At 35.8% G+C, this 25,815-nt stretch overlaps 1 protein-coding gene across 1 annotated transcript; it reads left to right on the top strand.

The window, feature by feature from the left end:
- Positions 1-7,769: 7,769 nt before the first annotated feature.
- LOC108329237 (uncharacterized) lies at positions 7,770-25,055 on the top strand. Its single transcript, XM_017563360.2, has 9 exons — positions 7,770-8,088; positions 8,256-8,322; positions 8,427-8,504; positions 8,918-8,970; positions 15,534-15,617; positions 18,092-18,144; positions 18,234-18,298; positions 18,406-18,464; positions 24,459-25,055. The coding sequence occupies exons 1-9, from the start codon at positions 7,852-7,854 to the stop codon at positions 24,546-24,548; spliced, it is 786 nt and encodes a 261-aa protein (XP_017418849.1). The 5' UTR covers positions 7,770-7,851; the 3' UTR covers positions 24,549-25,055.
- The last annotated feature ends 760 nt before the right edge of the window (positions 25,056-25,815 follow it).

Here is a 25,815-nt window from a genome sequence, read left to right on the forward strand (position 1 = left end):
TGATGCTAGCTTTCATAGTAACCTTGTGCCACGTTTCTTCCTCCTCTCAATCTCTGTCTCCGATCGTCGGGTCGTCTTCTCTTCCTCCGTCTCTGTGGCAAATTGTTTCCCTCTACACTGACCAGGCCAACGTCAACATCTCCCGCTCTGTCTCCATCGGCTGCATCGTCTTCGGATTAGGGATTTGGTGACGCGCACGAAAAGCATGCGAAACCGGATCTTGGATTGGGCAGAAATTCTGATGAGCCTGAAGGACAATTCCATTGAGTTCCGCCTCACGGTGCCGATTCAATACTAGTGAAGATTGTGGAATTCTTCATCTAGGTATCCGAGATGTAGCAGTTTGTACATTTTATATGTTAATACTATCACTACTTCTGATTAAACATTTGTGGTTCGCTTTTATTTTATGAATTTGGTAGAAGACAAATTACTGAATGCAACAGTTTTAATTGTTCAATTGTTTTTTTGCTTGGAATCTAAGAATGTAATCTTGTCCTTTGTTAGTATGGTACTAAGAAGTTGTTTATGGAATTATGGTTCAACACTTACTGGTTATGACTTGAAGAGAGTAGAGTTGACGTATTTATATCTGTGTGGTGAAAAGTTATTCCTTTTCATCCATATTTAAAAAAAAGAGTTAAATATGTTTTTAGTCCCTCAACTATTAAGTGATTTTATTTTCCATCCCTCTTTCAAACTTTGGTACACTTTGATCATTCTCCTTAAGGAAACTATAATTTTTCGTCCTCCAAAACCAACGGTGTTAAAAATCAGCTGAGGTGGCTAACGTTTGGCCACGTGTGATGACATCTTTCCTTTCTAACGTTTGCCACGTTGGATCTTTTTCAATTCAAAGTGAGAACATTGTTTTATTAGCTTCATTGGTAAAGTTTGCTTGAGAGTGTGGTCTGAAGGGTGAAGAGCAAAAATGAGATCATCATTTAAGCTGGAAAGAAGGGTCAAGGACAAGAGCAAAAGGTTGGATTTCATCTTCTTGAGCATTGGTGTAGTTGGTCACGTAAGTTCATTTTTCTCTTTCGTGTGAATAGATGGATGGATTTGGGATATACGGTTTTGTTGGGACTAAAGGGATCCAACTTGATTTACTTTCGAAATCACTGTTTAAGGGAAATGAAAGCTGATAGTGGAGGAATTGGTTACACGCGAAGGAGCATTGGTTCAGGAATGTCCCAAACATTTGGATCCTCGTCTCACTTAGCTTCAAAAATTTGTGGTTGTGGGGAAAGATTATTGTTGTTGTTGAAGGCAACTACATTGAAGAACAAAGGGAGACTATTTTATAAGTGTAGAAATTGGGCAGTAAGTGAGAAAAAATATTTTACTTATTTTGATGAAGTTTGTATTCCTGATTTGTAATTTCTTTTGCAGAGTAATTGAAGTTGTAACTACTTTGAATGGGCTGATGAAGGAGATTCTGAAATTGGAGGAAGCTTACAAAGGAAGAGTGAAGAAGTTCAAGTTTGTATTGAAAAAGTTGTATTGGATCTAAGGAAGAAGAAGGACAAGTTGAAGAGGAAATTAGAGCAAGAGAAAAAAAATTTCAAAATGATATTGGTCTTCTTTGTATTGTCTTGGGCATTAACAATCATGTTTTCCATTATGTTTGTGTTGAAGATAAATTGTAATTAGATTGGTAATGTTGTGTTGTAGCAGAACTTTGAAGTGTTAAATTGAATAAAATATGGAAGTTCAGTTCAATTCTACGCTGATGTTTGTCTTATGTGCAAATGTATCAACATTATTGCTGTCATTTTAAATCAAAGAGTTTGAACATATAACTGGGTGTTGTCATTATGTGCATGCATAGTGGTTGTAAGTTTATTTGATATAAAATCTGATACCAAAAAGCACCAGTTGGACTTGGCTGACAATATGAAGTAAAAAATAATAAGTTTATGTCAAATTGAAGATGGTTCAACTTATTTGATACCATAAATTATACTACACATTTGGGGAATGTAGACTGTTTTCTTTTCAAATAGAAATTTAGAATGTAGACTATTTTCCTGTCTAGAAACAAATCAATGAATTGTGCTCTTGTTAGCAAATAATGGCACTGGAAGAAATTGACAGAATTCAAAAGATACAACAAAAATAACAACTCTGTCTAGTATGAGATACGAACCCCCCTAATGCGTTCGAAATAACAACTCCAACAAACCAATTTAAAGCGCAATGACTGAAATGGACTTGAACAATAAAAAGTCATTGAAGTGGTCCCTGAGCACTTTAACTAACATTGCATTAAACTATAAAAAGTGGTCCCAGAGCACTTTAATTAACACAAAGATTGATTGAACAATAAGAAGTGGTCCCTGACCACTTTAAATAACATTGCATGTGCTACTATAGGACAAAAAAGTGGTCTACAAATACTGTGTCGACTACTAATGGTCTCGTTAAGTGGGTCACATTCAGTACATTAAAGCATTACAAAAAGTCACATGCCTACACTAGAAATTCAATTGCTACTAGCTTGAGACCCTAGAATTTGTCCACCCAGTCTTGTGGATGTTCTTCTTCCCCCTTCACGCATACTTGCAGCCCCTCCAGGTTGTGATGTCGATGCAGCCCATGCATCTATGCCAGCTCCCCTTCTTGATGTTCTTGGTCCTTGTGAGCTTGAAGCAACCCCTGCATGTGTGGCAACTCCCCTTCCTAATGTTATTGGACCTTGTGAGGTTGATGCAGATGGTCCAGCAATTGAAGTTTGTCTTGTTGATGTTCTTCTAGATGATCTTCCAATTGATGCAGATGTTCTTCCAAATGCTCCCCTTGTATTCTGTGAAAGGAGTAAGGTAGTTAGAATTGACATACTTGTAAATAAATCAACTTGTAAATAACATGACCAGGAAGAATTACCTTGGTTTTCTGCTCCTTTTTACAACTTCTTACATTGTGTCCATATGCATTACAACTGCTACACTTCATACTAATATTTTTCTTGAACAACTTTTAATGATTGACATATTCATCAACTTCTCTTCTTCTTAACTTTTTTGGCCTCCCAAGAGGTGTTTTATAAGTGGGTGGTAGTAGTGGTGTAGAGTCAGATGTAGACCAAATTTGTTGTCCATTTATTGGAATTATTTGAGGTGCATAACAAGTTTGATAAGCATGTTTCTTGTAATACTGATGAACATAATCTTCTGGGTTTTCTAATTTGTAATGTATGGAAGCAACAACATGTCTACAAGGTATTCCTACCAAATCCAAAAGTAAGAAGTATAACTATGATTACTTAGATCAACTACAAACTTGTCCATTGTAAAGCCATGAGTGACTTCAAATTTTGCACCCCCTGCCCAAACTAGAAGCCAATTCTCACTCTTTTCAACTTTCTTATCCTGCCTTTTTCTTGGTTTAGGCATAACTGTGTTTACTTTTTCTCTAAGTGTTGCAAACCTACTCATAATGTATGACCTAATCCATTCCATCATAGTAATTATAGGTTTATCTCTTGCCAGTAAAAGTGTACCATTAAATGACTCAGACAAATTATTGGTCAACACATCACATCTAGGATAAGTACTAAATGCATGTTTACACCAAGATTTAGTTGGAATTGTCATCAACCAATTATAAGCATCAATATTCACATTCTTCAACTCACCCATTTTTTTTCCCACTCATGAAAGTATGTTGCCTTGGCATCCCCTATCATAAGGTTTCTAATGAGCAGGCCTCCACCAAATTTCTTCTTATAGTTGTTGTACAAATGCCTTAAACACAACCCATGCTCCACCCCATTCAAAATCTCATCAAATACTGTCATAAATCCCTACAAACAAATGACATCATCTTTTAATACATAATCAAATGAAATTACAAAATAAAGTTTAATTTGAAGCTACCTTTTGTTGATTCGAAATAAAGATCCAACGTTGACAATCTATGCCACCAATATCACCCAACAACAGTGTCAAAAACCACCTTCATGTGTCTTTGCATTCATTTTCAACCACATCAAAAGCTAGTGGAAAATATTGGTCATTATGGTCTCTTGCCACTGCCACTAACAACTGACCTCCATATGTTGTCTTCAAATGACATCCATCTACCCCAATGAATGACCTACAACTACCTAAGAACCCCTCTTTACAACCGTCTAAACACATGTAAAATGACCCAAACCTTAGTGGCAAAGTGGGTTGGGGTTGATTGACCTTAATCTTGAAGGTTCCAGCCTTCACTCTTAACAATTAGGCCACATAATCATAAAGACGACCATATTGTCTTTCTCCATCACCCACTAAAGAATCCATTGCAATTTGTTTTGCTCTTCCAACTTTCAAGGGAGTTATTCCAACACTAAATGACTTTTTGATTTCATCTTTGGTTCACTGTCATGCCTCCCACATTTACAAATTTGTCTACTAATACTTGTGCAATTCATTGTACACTTGCACTTTTGTTACCAAAAACCCTTCCAAACTTGTGACGCCCAACTAGAGTTTTCACTCTAAAAGTTTGGCTACCTCCTACCTTGCTTGCCATAATTACAAAACCACATCCCTTTTTACAAACTGCCCTCATTCTCTTCAAATCATTCTTAACAAACTTCACTTCTTTTCCATTTAAAACGCTATGCTCTTGTAGTGCACTTTTAAAATCTTTCAATGACTTAAACTCCATATCCAATTTAAATTTGTAGCTCTTGGTCATATCATCTGCTCTATACTTTAGAAACTTCCTCCTATTCTCACTCACAACCTCATCACTATCTACATTTGAAGACAACTCATCTGTATTGTAATCTTCATTTATCTCATGCTCTCCAACTTCTTCGTTAACCATAAATGACCCCTCACCACCATTGTTTCTTCTCTTGATAGTTTTCCTCACAATTTTCTTTTTCTTTTTCATTCTACTCCACCTCTCCAAAACATGATTAATATTTCTTCTTTCTTCCTTCACCCTCTCATTCTCCATCCCAAACCCATCATCATCATCATCATTTGTCATTCTTTCCTCTTCACTGTCATCCACATTTTCCACCACTTCGCCCTCAACCACATTGCCCTCTTCCTCTTCCCCATCCTCATCAACATAAGGTTGTTCCTCACCCCTCTCTACATCTTCGCCCCCAACATTCCTCTCTCCCTCTTGGTAATCCATTAGGACATCTTATACTTTCCACATTCCCCTCCACCCCACCAACATAAGCATCTTCTTCATCCACTGCGTCATCTTCTTCATCTAGATAACCATCTTCTTCACCAACATAACCATCTTCTTCATCCACATTAGCATATTCTTCAACAACATAAGCATGTTGTTCATCCAAAATAACCTCTTCTTCGTCACCCATATTTACCTATTCCTCTATCTCCTGTATGTCTACTTGATCTGCCTCTTTAGCACAACTAAGAAACTTAACTTCAACTGGCTCACTAGGTTGGACATAGATTTCAACCTCATCGTTATTTGCCTCTGCATATTTAGCCAACAACATTGCTTCCCTATCATCACTGAGTATTCTTAGGTTGTTCATCGCCTTTTGTTTCGACCCCTTCCACCATAGCTTGAACTCTGCATCATACTTGAATTCTCTAACAAATCCCACTGCATCAAAGTAAGACCACCTGTTGGGATCAATTCCTTTTATAACATGTATTTCTCCTCCCACATATTCTACTCCCTTATTGTTCATGAACTTCCCCATGTGATGCAGAGAAACGTCAAAAACCATTGCTAATCCTACATTGTAAAATTAAAAATTTACACACACAATGCACAACAAGCAATGGAGCCATAGTAAACCAAAAGTTAAAAATTACGTTCTTCGAATCGCCTTTCTTTGACACAAAATGCACAACAAACATTGGAGCCACAATAATCGCGAAAGCAAATTGATGGAACATGAACCCTAATCGCGATTTAGCTTCAAGTTAAAAGACAATTACCAACTCCAATTTTCATTTGCGTAAAAAAATCCCAATATTTACTAAGTATAAGAACCCTATTTTCCTTCATATGATTTAATCACTGAACACATGTCATCAAACATGTAATCACACGTGGCAAATGTTAGAAAGGAAAGATGTCATCACACGTGGCCAGGCGTTAGCTACCTCAGCTGATTTTTAACGCCATTGGTTTTGGAGGACGAAAAATTATAGTTTCCTTAAGGAGAAGGATCAAAGTGTACCAAAGTTTGAAAGAGGGACGAAAAATAAAATCGCTTGATAGTTGATGGACTAAAAGCATATTTAACCCTTAAAAAATGGATTGAAATATATGGAACAAATTCCTAAAAGGGAACATGTAAAACTTGTATATGATGTTTAGAGGGTGTATGTAGTGTGAAATTCATTCAGTATACTTGCTATAGTTGTTGTCATTCAAGAACTAACTACAGTGATGTAAATATGATGCAACTGCTATAGAAAACCTCTGTTTCCTGAGAAAGAACAACAAGAAAGCATACTTTACTTTCTCTTTTATTCTCGAATCTAGGTATTTCTATCCGTTGAATGCATCTGTTACTATAGAGTTGGAGTGTTGGAATATTGAGGGTTGCAATGTTGCCTCTATTGTTTTGGTATTAATATCAACATTAACCAATTTTAGTTTCTAAAACCCACTCAAAAGTCGTCAAACCTCCAACCAACAATATTCATAATAAATGAATCATCACTTTCGGAAAACTAGTCGAAAAAATGTTTCTTTTTTCGTTTCTAATGACTAAAATATCTTTTTTTTACTTTGTCTCTATTTTCAAAAGTATGTATGATAAAAAGAAACCCCTTTTCATGCACAGAACGCAATCACCACCATTTCAGAAAAGAGCTCAAAAACCCAAACTTAAGCCAACCCCATTTCAAGAAAGAGAAACCAAAGGAAACCCAACAAATCGAAATCCGAAACGAACCTAGATGCCAAGATCGTAAATAGTGTACTATAGAATTCTAGTTGATGGATTCATCATCCGACGAACAACATAGATGCCAAAAATGGATGTCATGAGTAATTAAAATTTTCACTCTCGAAACTTGGGTATAAATGGACACTAGAAATGGTTGTTAGATGCATTTGGAAACTGTTATGGAGTTTCTAATTCATATGCCAAGTTGAGGTATTTCCATTTCATTTGGGTACCCTAAAAAATGTGGAATAAAATGGTTTTTTTTATATTCTTTACTCTGCTATATAATTTTTCTTGACTGTGCCATCACGAGGAGAGGGGTAGGGAGTGGAAGATGATGAAGGTGTTGGTGAAGAAGGCAAAGTAGAAGATGTCAAACCTTCCGTGTAAAAAAAGTAGAGAGAGCTGACTAAGTCTCAGAAAAAGAAAAAAAATGATGTGGCACACCGTTAGCCAGTTCAGCCTAATTTTAACGGCGTTGATTTTGGAGGAGGAGAAATTATAATTTTCTTAAGGACAAGGATCAAAGTGTACTAAAGTTTGAAAAACACACTAAATCTAAAATTGCATAATAGTTGAGGAACTAAAAACATATTTAATCCAATAATTAAATGTATTTCACATTTTATAATAGTAAAAATTTATTATAATTTCTAATAAATATATTTTTATTTTGTAAAATCTAAAACATCTTCAATGATATATTTTTATCGTATAATGTAAAATATATTTTTAAATATGAATAATTTAAAATTATATTTTACATTATACAATTCAAAATGTATATATATTGTACAAGGTTACAACATGATCAAATTAAAATAAAGTAATAAATGTTTTGTTTTATTAAAATCCCAAAAAAAGTCCCTTGAGTACATAAACCAGTAAGAGGAGGAGAATAACAGAAACTAGTTAGAGGAGGAGAATAGCACGGAAGAAAAGAAAGAGTACCATTGACAATGGCGTCGGTGGCAGAATCACCGGAATCTGAGACACACCCAGCATCCGACGACTACCCCAAAACCAACAATCCTCAAATCTTTAATCAAACGACGCCGTTTATTGATTACGCTGCTGCGCAAGCCCAGCTTTACCACCGGGTCTTCAACGACAGGGTTGATTCAACAATTGATGCTGCAAAATCCCGTTTCGCCCAAATCCGCTCTACCTCTTACGCTCATTTTAACCAGACCTTGGTAAAATCTCTTTCTCTCTCTCCCGCGGAAAAATTCACAAGGAAAATGACCTATGTATAAATTTGATTCGCCAATGTATAATTGGATGACATAACTCATTCCTTTGGTTTGGTTATTCTCTCAAAAATTTTCGTCATCTCATTTGCATGATTTTTATATCTGTTTAGGATTCTTTGGATGACCTCAAGTCTCAGTACAATGCTTATGAAGATCTTTTGTTTGGAAAGATCAAAGGTTTGCATTTTTGTGGTTTTTGTTTTTCTGGCGTTAGGTTTCTTCTGTTTTCTACTTATGAACTTTCTTATGTTTAGGGTTTTGTGGTTGATGTTTCATTGCAGAGGGTGTACTTATTGCCGCTTCGCATCCGTTGATTACATGTGGAGCTGCTGCTGCCCTGGGTCTTGTGGTACTTAAGAGTGAGATCCTGTGCCTTTTACTAGTGAACTATGAATTTAGTTCTTGCTTAGGGTATCTGTAAATTTCTCCTTTAACTGTTTTCATTAATTCCCCAAATTGTACTGTCCCAATTTGTCCTGTAACTCTTTAATCTTCGTAATGTATAAATTGGGTGACGATTATGTATTTGAGGGAGTAATTTGGTGCAAAAAATCATTGGAGGAATAATATCTGTCATTAGTTTAGCTACAACAATGTTTGGACGTGGTAATTCCATAGTTTGAGCGTATACTCTTGATTTTAAAGCTGATGGTATCATTTCTGACTATACGTTATGTTAACAGAAACAATGTTATTGACCTTTTTCTATTTGTTCCTTATGTTATTCTATTAGCAAATTATTTATTTTTCTTCAAATTTGGCTATCCTGTAGGGCCTCGGCAGGTCTTGTACTATAACACTTTGCGCCTTTTGGTCAATGAAGAGGTGAGTAATGACCTCATTATATCTCTTGACTTTTCAGGGAGAAAGATGCCGGATTTTAGTTTAATTAATCACGACTTGTATGTTTATCAAAGATGGTGGAACACATTCCATTACTATGCTGTTATAAGCACCATCTCTTGAATGCTAGTGAATATAAATTTCAAATTTGTTGTGTAACTTGTGTTGGACTTAAATGGAGGCGGGGAAAAAAGTCAGTCAATCCTTGAAACAAGAATGTAAAAAGGGTAGAAGGAACAAGCTTTATTAATGAACATGCTTTATTTGTACTTTTCCTTTGTTACTTTTTACTTTTTATTAATGGTTTAATTACTATTTTGATCCCTATATTTTTGTATTTTGATTTGTTTTGGTCCCAATATTTTTTTTTGGTTCAATCAAGTTCCATTATGTATTAAATTAATACAATGTGGCCTTTTCATTAATTAGTATTAACGTTGTTTGGAAGGTGCACGTGTCAGTTGAATAAAAGACTTAATTAGTAAATTGATCCTTATAGTTTTCTTTTAAATTAGTTGAGTCCCTATATTTTTTACATGGAAATAATATGGTCCCTTTTTCATCAGCATTGTTCCCCACGGATTTTGGAAACAAATCCAAAAGTCACAACTGGTTCATGTGTCCTTTTTTGTATTGGAATAAAGGAGTTGATCTTGTATCTAAAAGAGGTGATTTTGGTGGGATGGTGTTGCCGGAGAAGAAGGGTTTATAGTGCGAGAAGAGGGTTTGGACTCACCTGGTCATAATGTTGATTTCATGAAAGGGATCACATTGTCTCTGTTTAGGTAATATAGGACCTGGGATTAAAGTACAAAAGATTTAGAGTGAATATGAGAGAGTGTGTTTAAAACCCCTCTCAAGAGTTTCATATTTGTAATATCTTGAGATACGTCAGATACAAGAACATAAGAGAATTCCTAAAAGACTAGGTTTAGCACAAAGCCGCACCTAAGAATAAATCTTATTAAAGATCATTTATTCTAACAATAGGGACTCAATTGACTCCAAAAAAGAATATATGGACTATAGGAACCAAATTAATAACTAAACCTTTTATTAGACTGGCACATGGTCACCTTCCAAACAACATTAATGTCAATTTAGTGGAAGGAATCACTTTGAATCGGTTTAACACATAATGAGACTTGATTGAATAAAAAAAAAATGTTTGGACCAAAACAAATCAAAGACCAAAATATAGGAACCAAAATAGTAATTAAACCTTTTACTAATTGTAGTCCATATGCAAAAATAGTAGAGCTTAGAACTTTTACTCACTAATGTACAAACTGGCATAATGTTATGATAAACATCCAAGCATTTGGACAGGGGAACTCACACTCCAAAGCTAGCTTTTAAGTGGGGGAATCAAGCAGTTAAATACTTCACCAAACATGCCAGACTACTTGATATGGTACTTAGGCACCCGATAATACCAAGTCTAGGAGGTTTTCACACTACAACAGTTTACTCGTTGACATTTTACTCAACTTCTTTGTTGGTCATAATACTTCAGTGGTCAGAATCCTCCATAGGCAGTCCTTTCTGATATACTAACAACCAACTCCCATACTAATTGATGCATCCTAGCACTTTGGGAAACCCACCTTTCAAATTTGGTACTTAGGCACCTTGTAATATCCTTGTTCTTATTCATTAGTTAGAACCTTTCACTAGTGAGGACCCTGTATAGGTATTCCTACTTGAGAATTAAACTGTAAAATAATTCTAGAGGGCTTGATTGATCCCTCTCATAATCTTCTATTTATAAAAATAAATTGATATAAGAGTACATGATAAATAGGGTAACCCTAGACACAATATAATCATGATAAATAGGATAATCCTTGACACAATATAATGATGATAAATAGGATAAATATCCTAACACTCCCACTCAAGCTGGAGCATACAAATTGTATGTACCAAGCTTGGAACAAATAAACTCAATCCGAGGACCCCTTAATGACTTGGTCAATACATCTGCGAGTTGATCGTTTGACCCAATAAACTCAGTATATATTTCTTTAGTCAACAACTTTTCACGAACAAAATGACAATCAATTTCTATATGTTTAGTCCTCTCGTGAAACACTAGATTTGATGCAATGTGGAGAGCAGCTTGATTGTCGCAATACATCTTCATAGCATGGATGTCACAGAATTTAAGCTCTTGAAGGAATTGTTTCACCCATATAAGTTCACATGTTAGTGACACCATTGCCCTATATGGTTGATCGAGCTACTACCTTATGTTTCTTACTTTTCCAAGAAATAATATTTCCTCCTAGAAAAACACAATATACTGTAGTAGACCGTCTATCAATAGGTGAACCTGCCCAATCTGCATCACAATACCCAGAGACCTGAATGCTTCCTTTATCTTCATATAACAATCCTTGCCCGGGAGCCTTCTTTAGATATCTTAGAATGCGAATGAGAACATTTCAATGGTCAACCCATGGAGCCTGCACGAACTGACTAACTACTCCAATTGCAAAGGATAGATCTGGCCTTGTAATAGTAAGATTAATCAGTTTTCCAATCAGCCTCCTATACCTCTCTGGATCGGAGAATAATTCACTTTCTTCTGTTCTTAATTTCTGGTTTGGGTCCATGGGACTACTTGAGAATTAAACTGTAAAATAATTTTAGAGGGCTTGATTGATCCCTCTCACAATCTTCTATTTATAAGAATAAATTGATACAAAAGTACATGATAAATAGGATAACCCTAGACACAATATAATCATGATAAATAGGGTAATCCTAGACACAATATAATCATGATAAATAGGGTAACCCTTAACACAATATAATCATGATAAATATGGTAACCCTTGACACAATATAATGATGATAAAATAGGATAAATATCCTAACACTCCCCCTCAAGCTGGAGCATACAAATTGTATGTACCAAGCTTGGAACAAATAAACTCAATCCGAGGACCCCTTAATGACTTGGTCAATACATTTGCAAGTTGATCGTTTGACCCAATAAACTTAGTACATATTTTTTTAGTCAACAACTTTTCATGAACAAAATGACAATCAATTTCTATATGTTTAGTTCTCTCGTGAAACACTAGATTTGATGCAATGTGGAGAGCAGCTTGATTGTCGCAATACATCTTCATAGTATGGATATCACAAAATTTAACCTCTTGAAGGAATTGTTTCACCCATATAAGTTCACATGTTAGTGATGCCATTGCCCTATACTCGGCTTCCGCGGTTGATTGAGCTACTACATTCTGTTTCTTACTTTTTCATGAAATAACGTTTCCTCCCAGAAAAACACAATATCCTGTAGTAGACCGTCTATCAATAGGTGAACCTGCCCAATCTGCATCACAATACCCAGAGACCTGAATGCTTCCTTTATCTTCATATAACAATCCTTGCCCGAGAGCCTTCTTTACATACCTTAGAATGCGAATGAGAGCATTCCAATGGTCAACACATGGAGCCTGCATGAATTGACTAACCACTCCAATTGCAAAGGATTGATCTGACCTTGTAATGGTGAGATAAATCAGTTTTCCAATCAGCCTCCTATACCTCTCTGGATCGGAGAATAATTCACTTTCTTCTGTCCTTAATTTCTGGTTTGGGTCCATGGGACTGTCTACCAGTCTGCAATCAATCATGCCTGTTTCTTGTAATATATCAAGAGCATACTTCTTTTGGGAGATTACAACTCCATCTTTAGATTGCGCTACTTCAATGCCTAAGAAGTATTTGAGACTTCCAAGATCCTTGGTATGAAAATGTTCACACAAGTACTCTTTTAGTTGTGATATTCCAACAACATCATTTCCTGTAATGACAATATCATCAACATATACTATTAAGTAAACACATTTCCCGAGAGAAGAATGACAGTAAAAAACCGAATGGTCTGCTTCAATGCGTTTTAGCCCAAATTTTTGAACAATGGAGCTAAACTTTCCGAACCAAGCATGTGGGGATTGCTTGAGGCCATATAGAGATCGATGCAGTTTGCATACCATACTAGACTCCCCTGAGCAACAAACCCAGGAGGTTGCTCCATATAAACTTCTTCCTCAAGATCACTATGTAGGAAGGCATTCTTGATATCCAATTGATGAAGTGGTCGGTGACGAATGGCTGCCATGGCAAAGAAGAGGCGAATAGTAGTCACCTTGGCTATAGGAGAGAAAGTGTCACAATAATCAAGATCATAAACCTGAGTGTAACCTTTTGCAACAAGCCGAGCTTTGAGCCGATCAATTTCACCATCAGGGCCGACTCTAACTGCATACACCCATCGACAACTAACCGCCTTTTTGCCCGGGGGAAGGGACACCAGCTCCCAAGATTACTGTGGTCAAGAGCCTGCATTTCTGCAATCATAGCTTGTCGCCATCCCGGATGATCAAGTGCTTCTTTCACATTCTTGGGTATAACAACAGAGGACACTGAGGATAAAAGAGAAAAATAGGAGGGTGACAATCGATGATAGCTAAGAAAATTATATATGAGATAAGAGTTTCGAATGGAGCGAGTACCTTTTCTGAGGGCAATAGGCCATGCTGAATCATTTTCACCAGGAGGCGTGAGAGGAGGTGACGAGTGAGAAGAATCTGAAGTAGGAGATTCACCATTGTCTTGGGGAGGTGGACTATCCATTGGGGCCTTGTATAGGATGATTTGAGTATGTGGAGAAACGAGTGTAGGAGGATTGTGATCAAGACTTGGAATGACAGAGACAGTGGAACTACTTGACTCAGCCATTGGAATAGGAAGGACTTGCTGGAGGATAGAAACATCTTAAACAAATGGAGAGAAGTAAGGAGTCTGTTCAAAGAATGTGACATTGGCAGACATGTAATACTTCTTAGTTTCAGGAGAGTAACACCGATATCCTTTTTGAAGTTGAGAATAGCCTAAGAAGACACATTTGAGAGCGCGAGCGGAGAGTTTGTCGACCTGGAGACATGTTATGAACAAAACATACACAGCCAAACACTCGGGGAGATGTATGAAAGAGAGGATCATTAGGAAACAAAATGGAGAAAGGGACTTTATTATCAAGAGAGGAGGAGGGCATCCTATTAATAAGATAACATACTGTTAAGATGACATCCCTCAGTGATAAACAGGAATATGGGCACCAAGCAAAAGGGTACGGGCAGTTTCAACCAAGTGTTTATTTTTTCGTTCCACTGTACCATTTTGCTGCGGTGTATGAGGAAAAGTAGACTAATGTAAGATACCATGGGAACTCAAGATGGCAAAAAAGGAGGATGAGAAATACTCTTTTGCATTATCACTTCTTAATATTTTGATTACTTGACCAAATTGATTCTTGATTTCATTAAAAAAGGATGTAAAGATAGCTAACAATTCAGAATGATTTTTCATAAGATAAACCCAAGTACATCTTGAATATTCATCAATAAAGGTAACAAAATATCTAAAACCAAAGGAGGCGATACGACTAGCTCCCCATATATTAGAATGGATGATGAAAACTAGAATTACATATTGATTGAGACCTTTTAGGAAAGGAAAATCTAACATGTTTTCCTAATTGACATGACTCACATTCTAAGGTTTGGAAACCACTAAGTTCAAGACACATCTTTTTTAATTTGGACAAATAAGGATGGCCAAGTCGATCATGTAGCAATTTAGGATTAAGAGCAGCAACACAGGACACCCTTGGACGAGATCCAAAATGGTATAATCCACCAACTTCATATCCTTCTCCAATCTGTCTCCCCGAACCACGCTCCCTTATAACAAAAGATTTATGATCAAAGGTTATTGAACAATTTAACATTTTGGTCAACTGACTTAAGGAAATTAAATTAAAAGGACAATTAGGAACAAAAAGGACAGAGTTGAGATTGAGGGAGGGAGACAAAGAAACATGACTGACTCCTTTGGAGGAAGTTTTAGATCCATTTGCTACGAGACAGAAACCAGAGCGGGATCGACTCGCTCTGATACCAACTTGAGAATTAAACTATAAAATAATTTTAGGGGCTTGATTGATCCTCTCATAATCTTTTATTTATAAAAATAAATTGATATAAGAGTACATGATAAATAGGGTAATCCTAGACACAATATAATAATGATAAATAGGATAATCCTTGACATAATATAGTGATGATAAATAAGATAAATATCCTAACATTCCTTCTTGAGACACTGACAAAGAATTTTGATATCAATTGTGAAACACCCAAGTACCTAGGGAACCCACAAAAGCTGGCTAAAATGGGAGGAACTAAGCATCCATACTACTCAGTGTGGGACTTAGGCATCTCATAATACTCAGTTCCTTATCTTATTACTATAAATATTAGTATCAATTGAAGTGGACATCAATGTGAGTTGTGATTTGTAATACAAACGAATGTTATAAAACTCATTATTTTATTTTCACTTGGTTGTGAAAAATGCTCGCATTTTGTTCACTAGAAATCCAATGATATGCATGTGTTGAAGACCATGCAAATCTGCACAGTAACCTCGATTATACCATTGGCATTTGTTTTTGGATGCAGTCTATGATTTCTAGAGCCCATGCTGAAGTTAAAGAGTTGCGACAATCAATTCAACTTTTAAAGGCTGAAGGTGAAAAGTTGGAGGTAAAACTATATCTCATTTGATATGGGAGTATAGTCTTACAGAGCTTGTAATATTTAATTTTCAATATTTCATGCATTAACAGTTTCTGTGATATAGATTCCATGCATCTTAGATTATAGTGGTATCTTATTGTTCTCTTGTATATTGATTTGCCATTAATTATCCTTGTAATTCTCTTATATTATAAATCCATTCTGTCTGGTGGAACTATCACTCAAGCATATTTTCAGAAGGTCAAGATGCATTTACATCAATTGTTCTATCAAAAAGAAGTTTGGTCTCTGTAGAATAATATCATTGTCTTTTCAAAGATAAAATCTAGGAATCACAAGTCCTAGCTCATTATTGAATCCAAGAATGACATGTCCTAGCTCATTGTTGGGAAGAGACAAGCTCCTTTAACAACAGACACTATTGGGTGCGTTTTAAAAATAAAAAACTGTAGTTGTTATTACAAGATACTCCGTCTAGTCTTTAATATAAAAATCTTCTTACATAAAAACACAGACCAATAAAAGTAATTTATTTAGTTTCTTTTGTTGAATTTTCAAAACAATGTTAATAATGTACCAAAACATTCAAATTATTTAATAAGGGCAACCTATAACATCCTAAAAATAGTAGAAAACTATCTTTAAGATTACTGCATTTACTGGCATTAAGCAAATGTGGTCACACCAAAGTACATAGCGTGTGTGTGTGTGTGTATATATATATATATAAAGTGTAATTAAGGTCCTATGTTTTTCAAAAGAAACTAGCCTCTGAATATTACTGCAAAAAGAGAGAGTATCACTACACGATATATATACTATATCATATATCTAGTACTCTTGTCTTCCACTTCAACCAACTCTCTTAAGGTCTAGCTTCATCGTCACTTGCAGCCTCATCTACTCATGCAATAATTGCGATCATAGCAAAAGAGAAATGAGAGAGAGGGAGAGGGAGAGGGAGAGGGAGAGGGAGAGGAGGGGGGGAGGGAGAGGGAGAGGGAGAGGGGGAGGGAGAGGGAGAGGGGGAGGGAGAGGGAGAGGGGGAGGGAGAGGGAGAGGGAGAGGGAGATTTATATACTGAAATTTTCACAAACTCAACTGCAGTAAACCAACTTTATAAGATGGTATTAGAGCTTCTTATCTTGATTCTATCAAGAGTCACTCATTATATTATACATGTACCAAATCCAATAATGTTGCACGTGAGGGTGCATTGGGAAACACCCAAGTCCCACATCAACTAGAAATAGTGTTAAAATATGATATATAAGTGGAGTCAATCCTCACCTATTAAGTTAGTTTTATATGGTTGAGTTGAGTTAGACTTAAAAGTATTTTGTAAGAGAAAGACACGAATACAGGGATTTACTATCACCCAAATTACCTTAGAATGTAAATATACAATATTGAACTCTATTTACATTTTGTATAATATCAACAATCAACGGAAAAAATCCACCAAAGCCTTAGCTAAGAGATTTGGATATTGACATCCATATAAAATTACTAGGTGGAAATGGATAACCTCCTTTTCAAATGGGTGGAACCCTCAATTTTCCGAAGCATCTTCTCATCACTTCCATTAAAATCCTCTCCTAAAATACTCCAAATTTTATAAATATTATATAGGTCATATTTCTAATCAATACAGGGCTAAACAGTGCATTACACTCTAATGATGGTGCTAGAGGCTGTCTCATTGATGTCTGAATCATGGCAATGCTAGTGTTACTATACTAGATCCAAGATAGAATTCGATTTTACGGCCAAAATTAGTTCCACAAAATTGCTTAGTGAGGTAAGAATTGCCCTAGCTCTTTGGGGACTGTATTTTATCCATATATCCAATTGATGAAATTTCAACACTAACTTCTCAAAACAATTATGATTAGGAGATAGGGTACCCTGCTAATTTGATGCAATGTGGCTAGGGACTTAGTAGTGACTCATTGACCTAGTAATTTGACTGAGATAAATGTTGGCATTCTACATAACAAAGGCGACACTCTTAAAGATTCTTATGGGGAGTATGACTTTACACTATCCCTTCAATATCATGGGATTGACCTATGAATTCGAGATAATCTATTTGGCAAGAGAGTGAACTACCCAAACAGACTTTAAAGTATATGTTAGAAAAAAGAATAAGAGGAGGGATTTGTGGGTCTTGGTTAGTTATGGGGTTTGATTAACCTACAGGTAAAAGTAAACCCTCTTGGTCCATCTGGGAGGGTTATCTCTCTGTTTTGTGTAATAGACTGGAAACCCAGTGTGGAAGGAGAGTGCTCCTTTGGGTATACACTTGTGTATTTGTCTTTCTGTTCTTTAGTGCAGTAAATCATTCTTTCTTTCCAAATTTTTCTCTCTTTGGTTCTTGGAAAGACTTGATTCTTTGGTTTAAAGAAAGGAATTAAATCATCTCCTCACTTTGACTGGTATTTCTGTTCAAATATTAATGGTATACTTGTTGTTTTCAGAAGAGTGCATTACATGCAGAGGAGCAATTCTTACATGGAAGGACGAAACTCAGGTTTGCAACTTTTGGAAGAGGAGCCGAATGGTTTTGTATTTATGCATTGATAACAATAATTTTTAAATATTTCTAATTTATAATAACAGACAAGCCGGAAAGCAGATCCGGAATGTGATTCACTCAGCACATAAAGTTGAAAGACGAGCACATGGTAAGCAAAATATTGTAATTTCTTTATAAGGATACCCAACCTAATAAGTTAGTAGAGGGACCTTTCACTTTTGGTTTTGATGTTTTGGCTTGGTCTTGGTATGCTAGGTTTGAAAGATATCCTTGGAGAACTCCCTAAAAGAGAAGCATCCCTTTTCCGATCACAGGTAATTATTCTATTAGCAGAGTCCAATGTCATTGCTTAGGTTTAGATGAAAGTTTTCAAGAGCTCAACCCATGAAATAGCATCATGAAATATGTAAAAAAAATTTTAACTTCTTTTTAGACATTCTTAACGTGAAATAATTGTAGCTATAATATATAAGAATTCAATACATACTTACAAGACCCAATCAGGCATTAGCTTAATTATAGGATTGGGCATAACTCAACTTGTGATTATTTAGATCTGTTGATGATAGAGTATGGAAGGTTTATGAGAGGAGAAGGAAGAGTAGAGAAAGTTAGAAAGGTAAGGGGGGGAGTTGTTTAGAAGCCTAACTGTAATAACAGTTAGGAAGAGGTGGGAATGAGCTGCTATAAATAGAGCTCTTGTATTTTTGTTTGAGGGTAGTTAGTATTCTTTTTGTAAAGACAGGACTTTGACCTGTGGACGGGGATTAGGCTCCCGTAGATATCACTATACTTGTACATTGTTTGTTTGGCAATACAGAAACACTATCTTTTTTTCCATCTGAGTTCTTGTTTGCTGGTGTGTGTGAGTGGGCTGGATAGGTCTCTTTTCCAGAAACCCATCAGTTGAGCTTTTTCCATCTGTTATTTTGACAGGATATGAATGTGGACATTAGAAGGAAGGGAAGACAATAACAAAATATAGTTGAGAGGGGTTTGGGGGTCTGCTAGGACAGTTAGGAAGCAGGGGTAGGATAACTGTCCTGGTGGGGTGTTATGTTCAGATTAGGAGGAGTCTTAAAATAGGGAAAGGGTTGTCTAGGGAGGGGACTTTTTGGAGAGTTTTGTAGATTGAGCTTAGGCTCTTTGTGAAGGGGAAACCCTTGGAGGAGAGAGGGCTCTCCTATTCTTGTATTCTTTTCTTTCAAGAAAAATACAACAAGGCTATTGCAGTGTTTCTGTGTGTGTTTTCAGATTTCTGGTTTCAAGAAACCTAACATATTTCCTTTTTAAAATTGAAAACGAGTACTTATTCAGATTAAAAAGCATGCTGTAAATACCTAACCTAATCCCAAAATCATGGGATTACTTATATAGATTTGTGATATAAATCCAAGTTGAGAGAATCTTGAAACATTTTTCTCTATCATATTTTGATAGGATATGTAATGTATATGTTAGGAGGAAAAATAATAAAAAGTAGTTGTTAGTAGGTTGTTAGGGTGAGTGAGGCTTCCTACATATAGTTGGGGGGTCTTTGTGTGCAGGGGACAATTTTTGATAGTTTGGAGAAGGGTTAACAGGATCTTTGGCATCCTGTGTGAAGGGAACATTGTCCCTTGGCTGCTCTCATACTGTAGTTGTGCTCAGAATCAATAATAATAGTTCTACGCAGTGAGTATAGGTGGTTGCAGTGGGTTTTTCCAGGTTTCCTCTATCTAGGAACCTAACATATTTTGATTCTTAAGTTGATATCAAAGCTCATTTCATGGTGGCTTGGCATTTCAAAAACTCAAAGCTCCCTCTAGCCGACAGTCTAACTGTCCAGCTGTTGTTATTGGTGCCAGTTTAGCATAGATGATAGTTGTCTTGGACAACCAAGGATCTTCCAGTTGACTAACCCATTGTGCTTTGTCAGTCTTCATTTAGTAATGAGACCTCATGTTTTTGCATTAACAACTTCTTCAGCATGTGTTCCCAGATGCTGCCCTTGTAACTGTCATTGACCTCCTCGTTTGTTCCAATCTATTTACCTAAGCATATATATGTTGATCATGCTGTCCTCACTTGAATCCATCTGTGTTTTTTTTCTGTCTTACATAGCTTCTAAACTAGGGTTGTTTGGCTTCTCCTTGTTAGCATATATGAAAATACCCAATAATTGTTTTTTTTTTTCTAAATTTTACCTTATTTGGTTTGGTTATTTGCAAGGAAGGGGAAGGGAAATTTTTTCTCACCCCTAATATTGGAGAATTTTGAAGGGTGAGTGTTACGTATCCGAGTAGGAGACGTAATTAAACATGATCACAATAAGTAGAAAAGACAATGAATGAATGATAATGGATGAATGAATCTTTTTTTATTGATGGTAATATCTGAATAAACAATAATAAACAATAATTGGGAGCATAACCTCCTTCAATTACTTGGGAGCATAACCTTCCTCACAGGCCGCTTGTCAACAAACTCAATAATCAAAAGCATGCCCTAAACAATAGCATCTAGCTTTATTTATATTAAATATTTCCATAGAATATAATTCTATTTACTATAATTAACTTATACTGAATATTTCCCTAGGATATAATTCCATTTACTATAATTAACTTATACTGAATATTTCCCTAGGATATAGCCTTATTTACTATAATTAACTTATAGTGAATATTTCCCTAGGATATGGCCTTATTTAGTATAATTATTTCTAAATATTTCCCGCCTATCCTAACCGCTGTCCCAGTTAGGATGGTCACTCTTCAACCGATCGGCTTCAGCTCTTCACCGCCTTCCACCGTTCGGCTTGCTTCCCCTCGCCTCCTACCGTTCGGCTCCCCTACCTCCTACTGTTCAACTCCCCTGCCTTCTATCCTATCACCTAGTATCCTATCATTACACTCCGCTGCAGAACAACCTTGTCCTCAAGGTTGGAACCGGGGGAGCTTGATCTCATGGCTCCTCTTCAATTCAAGTTTGGGGGTTTGGGTGGTGGCAATACCTCCTCGTCCTCCGCCAATATCACAACTCTCAAACTCTTGTCCGAGCAGTGGTGACCAGGACCGAACGGTCCCCCACACCTGATACACCTTCTCTCCTCTCTCCGTTTTAGGGATTCTGAATAAGGCATATTCCTGGTGTTTCTCCCATTATTATCACTACCCTCCTTCCGTACTGACCCCACACTCTCGGCGTCTCTCGATCAGCCTAGGTGATAGTGATTGGCTCCGGACCGCTCGGCGACTCTCGATCGGCTTGGGTTATAGCGATTTGCCCCGGGCCGTGTCTCCTCACCGTTCGTTCGTTCCAAAGACGATGGGTTCTTTGTCACGCTCCAATCCCCAACCTTTGTCCAGCCCTAGGCCTCCTCGACATCCCTTGAAATTCTCATAGCCACACATGTCTTGTTTTTCATTTGCAATTGCTAAACTTTTACATGATCGTTTGAGACATCTTCACTTGTCAAAATTAAAAAATGATCATTGAACTTCATAGTCTTCAAATTTTAGAATGTGATGTTAGCTAGGAAAACATGCTAGATCTTCTTTCCCTAAAAAGTCTTAATCAAGATGTAATTATGTTTTTAGTCACTCGTTTAGATAGTTGGGGACCAAGTTGTGTCTAATCTTCTAGTTTTACATATTTTGTTACTTTCATTGATATATATTCCAGATATACTTGGATATATCTTATGAAAGATCATTCTAAACTACCGGCTATCATTACATTCTTTTTTTGAATGAAAACAAAAGTCAATTTGGCCAAGTAATTATAATTTTAAGGAGTGACAATGCCAAAGAGTACTTCTCTAATTTCTCAGCAGTTTTAAGTTCACATGACATTTTATACCAGTTTACTTGTTTTTACACACCTCAATAAAATGGTATTGTAGAGAGAAAAAGCTGACACTTAGTTCAGATTGCTCATACCTAATTGCTTGGTGCCAATATATCGGTTCATCATTATGGTGATGATATCTTAAAAAGTTTGTATTCTTATTAATAGAATGTCCTTTTCTTCAACAATAAAGTTCCTTATCCCATTTTTTCTTCCCAAATGATCATCTCCTTCATGTTTCCCCCACGTTTTTTGTTGTGTAGGTTCTGGTTATTATTTATCTCTATGGTTGGATAAACTCTTTGCCAATGTGGTTAAATGTGTATTCTTGGACTATTCTCGACTTCAAAACGGGTATTGTTTTTACTCTTCAAAAACCAATAAGTACAATATGTATGCTAATACATTTTTTGTACAAACTCTTTTCTTCTCCTCGTATGTCCAAGATGTTTATTCCATCAAGTAGGTTCTTTGTATACCATTAGTTGAGTTTGGTGTTCCTCATGCTCCCAACAATCCTATCCCCATTCAAAATCCTCTTGAATCATCATCACCTCCTCTTATTACCTACCAATGTAAGACCCAAAATGACTAGTCCAATGCTCCTCCCAGGTGAATCGTCTTCATCAAGTTTGTCTTAGCTATCACAAGATGTCTCTTTTATACCATTTTTTGTCTTTTATTACTATTCCTAAAAGTGTGAATGAAACACTCTTTTATATCATTAAATCGGACAAGTTTACATGTTCACTCACTGCTTTCGAGTTAATTCGGAAGCAAACTCGGTTTTGCAATAGAATCGTGGGATCAGAGGTGGAATTAGTGGAATCGATCGAACTCGTGAGTTTGCTCTTGATTTGATCAGAGGTGGAATTAGTGGAATTGATCGAACTCGTGAGTTTGCTCTTGATTTGGTAAGTTTGACGAGCAATTTTTTTTTTTCGCAAAAGAAAATCATTTTAAGGCTCATTTTCCAGATTAGGGTTTTAGACTTGGTCTCTTTTGTCCTGGTTTTTTGCTTCCTTGGTCTCTTGCGAATCCATCTCATTGTCACATTGTGTCACTGTTGCTCACTATCTGTGCTGTTTGGCCATGCGTTGCTGTCGCTCAAGGTTGCCCAAGGTTACCGTTACCCATCATCGCCATTGGTCGCCATCACATTGGTGGTTTGTTTTATGGATCTTCCTATGCTGCTTTACTGTTGCGGTGGCTGGTAAGGCAGAGGGCCTTGGAAGATGATTTTTGAGTTTAGAGTTTCTGTTGACCATATGGGCCTCAAAGATGGTTTTTGGATGCCAAAGTTTAGACACCTTTTTATTATATTAAATATGTTATATATAATTAATTAAAATTATTATAAAAATAATGGTTTGGAAATATAAAAAAATATTTAGAAATATATAATATCATTAACTAATAATAATAATAATACTTCAATAAAAAAATATAAAAATTATTTATAATATCATATAACAATAAATTATTATAATATTTATAAATATTTTAATATTTACGATCCGAGTTTACTAAAGTCTCACAAATTTTCTTTCCAAACATGCCCCATACTATAGGAGTTGAAGTTTGCTTAGGATAGGAAACATTTTCTTCAATATTGATAAGTGTGGATGACCCAAGTGAAAATACAAAAGTTTGGGAGATGTCTTTTACTAATTTGTTGACCCATACCACACTCCCTCATAACAATAAAATTGCCACAAAAACTTATTGGATAATTTAATGACTTAGTTAACTGACTTAGAGAAATAAGGTTAAAAGGAAAAGTCGGGACAAAAAGAACACACTTTTACATCCAAGGAAGAAATGGAAGCTTGACCAATTCTCTGGAAAGCAATTTTGGACCATTGGCTAAAGTAAGAAAATGAGGAACTCTTGGAGACGAAATGGAAGAATGAGGGAATTATACCGAAAATATGATGAGAAGCACCCAAATCAAGTATCCATGGACTCTAAATTTCCACGGTTTGAGAAATGCAAGTTGGTGTGATAATCGCTTCTGCACTTATATGGTGGAATCACACTTTTTCTTTTGGAGGTATTGCATGTTTCTTGTCTTCTATTGTCCCTCCACCTTTGGTATTAATTTATATCTGCTTCATAATGGATGTTATATTTCTGGATAATGTTTTGTAATTGAAAAGGATGATTTCCTTGAACTTTACTTGGTCTCATGGTTGTCGTTAACCTTCCTAGCTTTCTGCTTCTTGTTTGGTCCATTAAAAAATTCTTGACAGACAAGTGTTTGAGCGTCTGCTGGGTTTAGGCTGAAAATTTGGAATAATAACTTCGGTTGAAAAATGAACTACTCCTTTGCTGTCATACTGAGCCATCACTTGTAGTTGATGTTAATATAACACATTTCTTATACGGAGTGTTGCGACTAATAGCAGCTATTAAGGAATAGAGTATCAACAGACTTTGCTTTTAGTGATTTAAATTTTGTATTGTCTGGTTGACAGGTTTCCCAACTTGCTTCTGAGGCAAAGAAAGAAAAAAGTACCTTGACCAAGGAGATCTCCAAAATTAGCAACTATGGCATCTCGGTTTGAGAGACTCTGCTTCAGCATTTTCTAATTTAAGTCCATCTGAGTCTTCTGATCAAGAGCATCGTCTGGTGATCTTTTCAGGACTAACAAAATTCTGTTGTTATATTATAATATATAATATTGTAAATCCCTTCGGTTCGTGAAGTTTGCCTGAGAGGGAGGTTTCATGCCCAGAGTAAAGAGAATGTTAATTAAAACGCATAAAGTGGCGTAACTTCACAGAAATGAAATTTTGTGCGGTCTCTGTTTTCACGATTTATAAAGTTCAGTAGGCTACGGTGACATTGTAGTACAATGCATCAGTATGACTCATTTTACATACATATTGGGAATGTTCATATTGAATTTGTTACAAATCAATATGAGCATGACTCAGTTCAAAACTTCATTTGACATTTTGGAGTTGTTACAAGTTACAAATCCTTGAGCATTGCTTGTTTAGAATTGTTGAACCTCGCCTTGAGTTGGGAAATCAGTCTAATGGATTGGGTTATTTGTTATTTGTTTTAATTTAATAATTTTCTTTTTCTAAATGTTTTAGCCAACTCAATTTGTCTTGTGCAAAAAAATAATGTTTGTTTAAATAATTTAAAGTTTTAAGATTAAATTTTACTATTAATAAATATTATGTAATTTTTAAATATTTAATAATTGAAAAATAACTTGAATATTAAAAAAGTTTATAATTTAAGATTGAGAGAGAGAGGAGAGAGACGGGACATAAGAATGAGAGAGAGAGAGAGGAGAGAGAGGAGAGAGACGAGACATAAGAATGAGAGAGTAGAATGGGTTGAGGAAAAAAATTAGAAGACATGTCACAATGAACGTAAAATTTTTAAATTATGTTTTATTTATCAAGGTTTTCTTTTAAAATTTTAAATAAATAAAACGATTTCAGAAGTTTAAAAATTAGTTATTTTCATAAACTTCTCATTCCAGCAATATACCTCTACATTTTTAATTTCCCAAAATAAATTACTTTTTAAATTTCTCATCGAAATGTAAAGGTAAATTTGAGCTTTAAAAGGAAACCATACTCTCTTTTCTAACTTAGTTTGATTTCTTGAATCCTAGTTAATTTTTATTTATTTTATCTTTCTTTCTTCTAACTTTTCATTTCGTTTTTTCCCGTTTGATAACAGAATCTCATTCTTAATTGTTTGTTTTAATAGACATCATAGAACAATGTTACAAGCATGTACAACTGACTTGTTTTATTCTGCAAGGACGGTATTATTCCTTTCCAATCTATTCAGTGTTTTCAAATTGA

Source organism: Vigna angularis, chromosome 2 (assembly GCF_016808095.1).
Source record: "Vigna angularis cultivar LongXiaoDou No.4 chromosome 2, ASM1680809v1, whole genome shotgun sequence".
NCBI classification, from domain to species: Eukaryota; Viridiplantae; Streptophyta; class Magnoliopsida; order Fabales; family Fabaceae; genus Vigna; species Vigna angularis.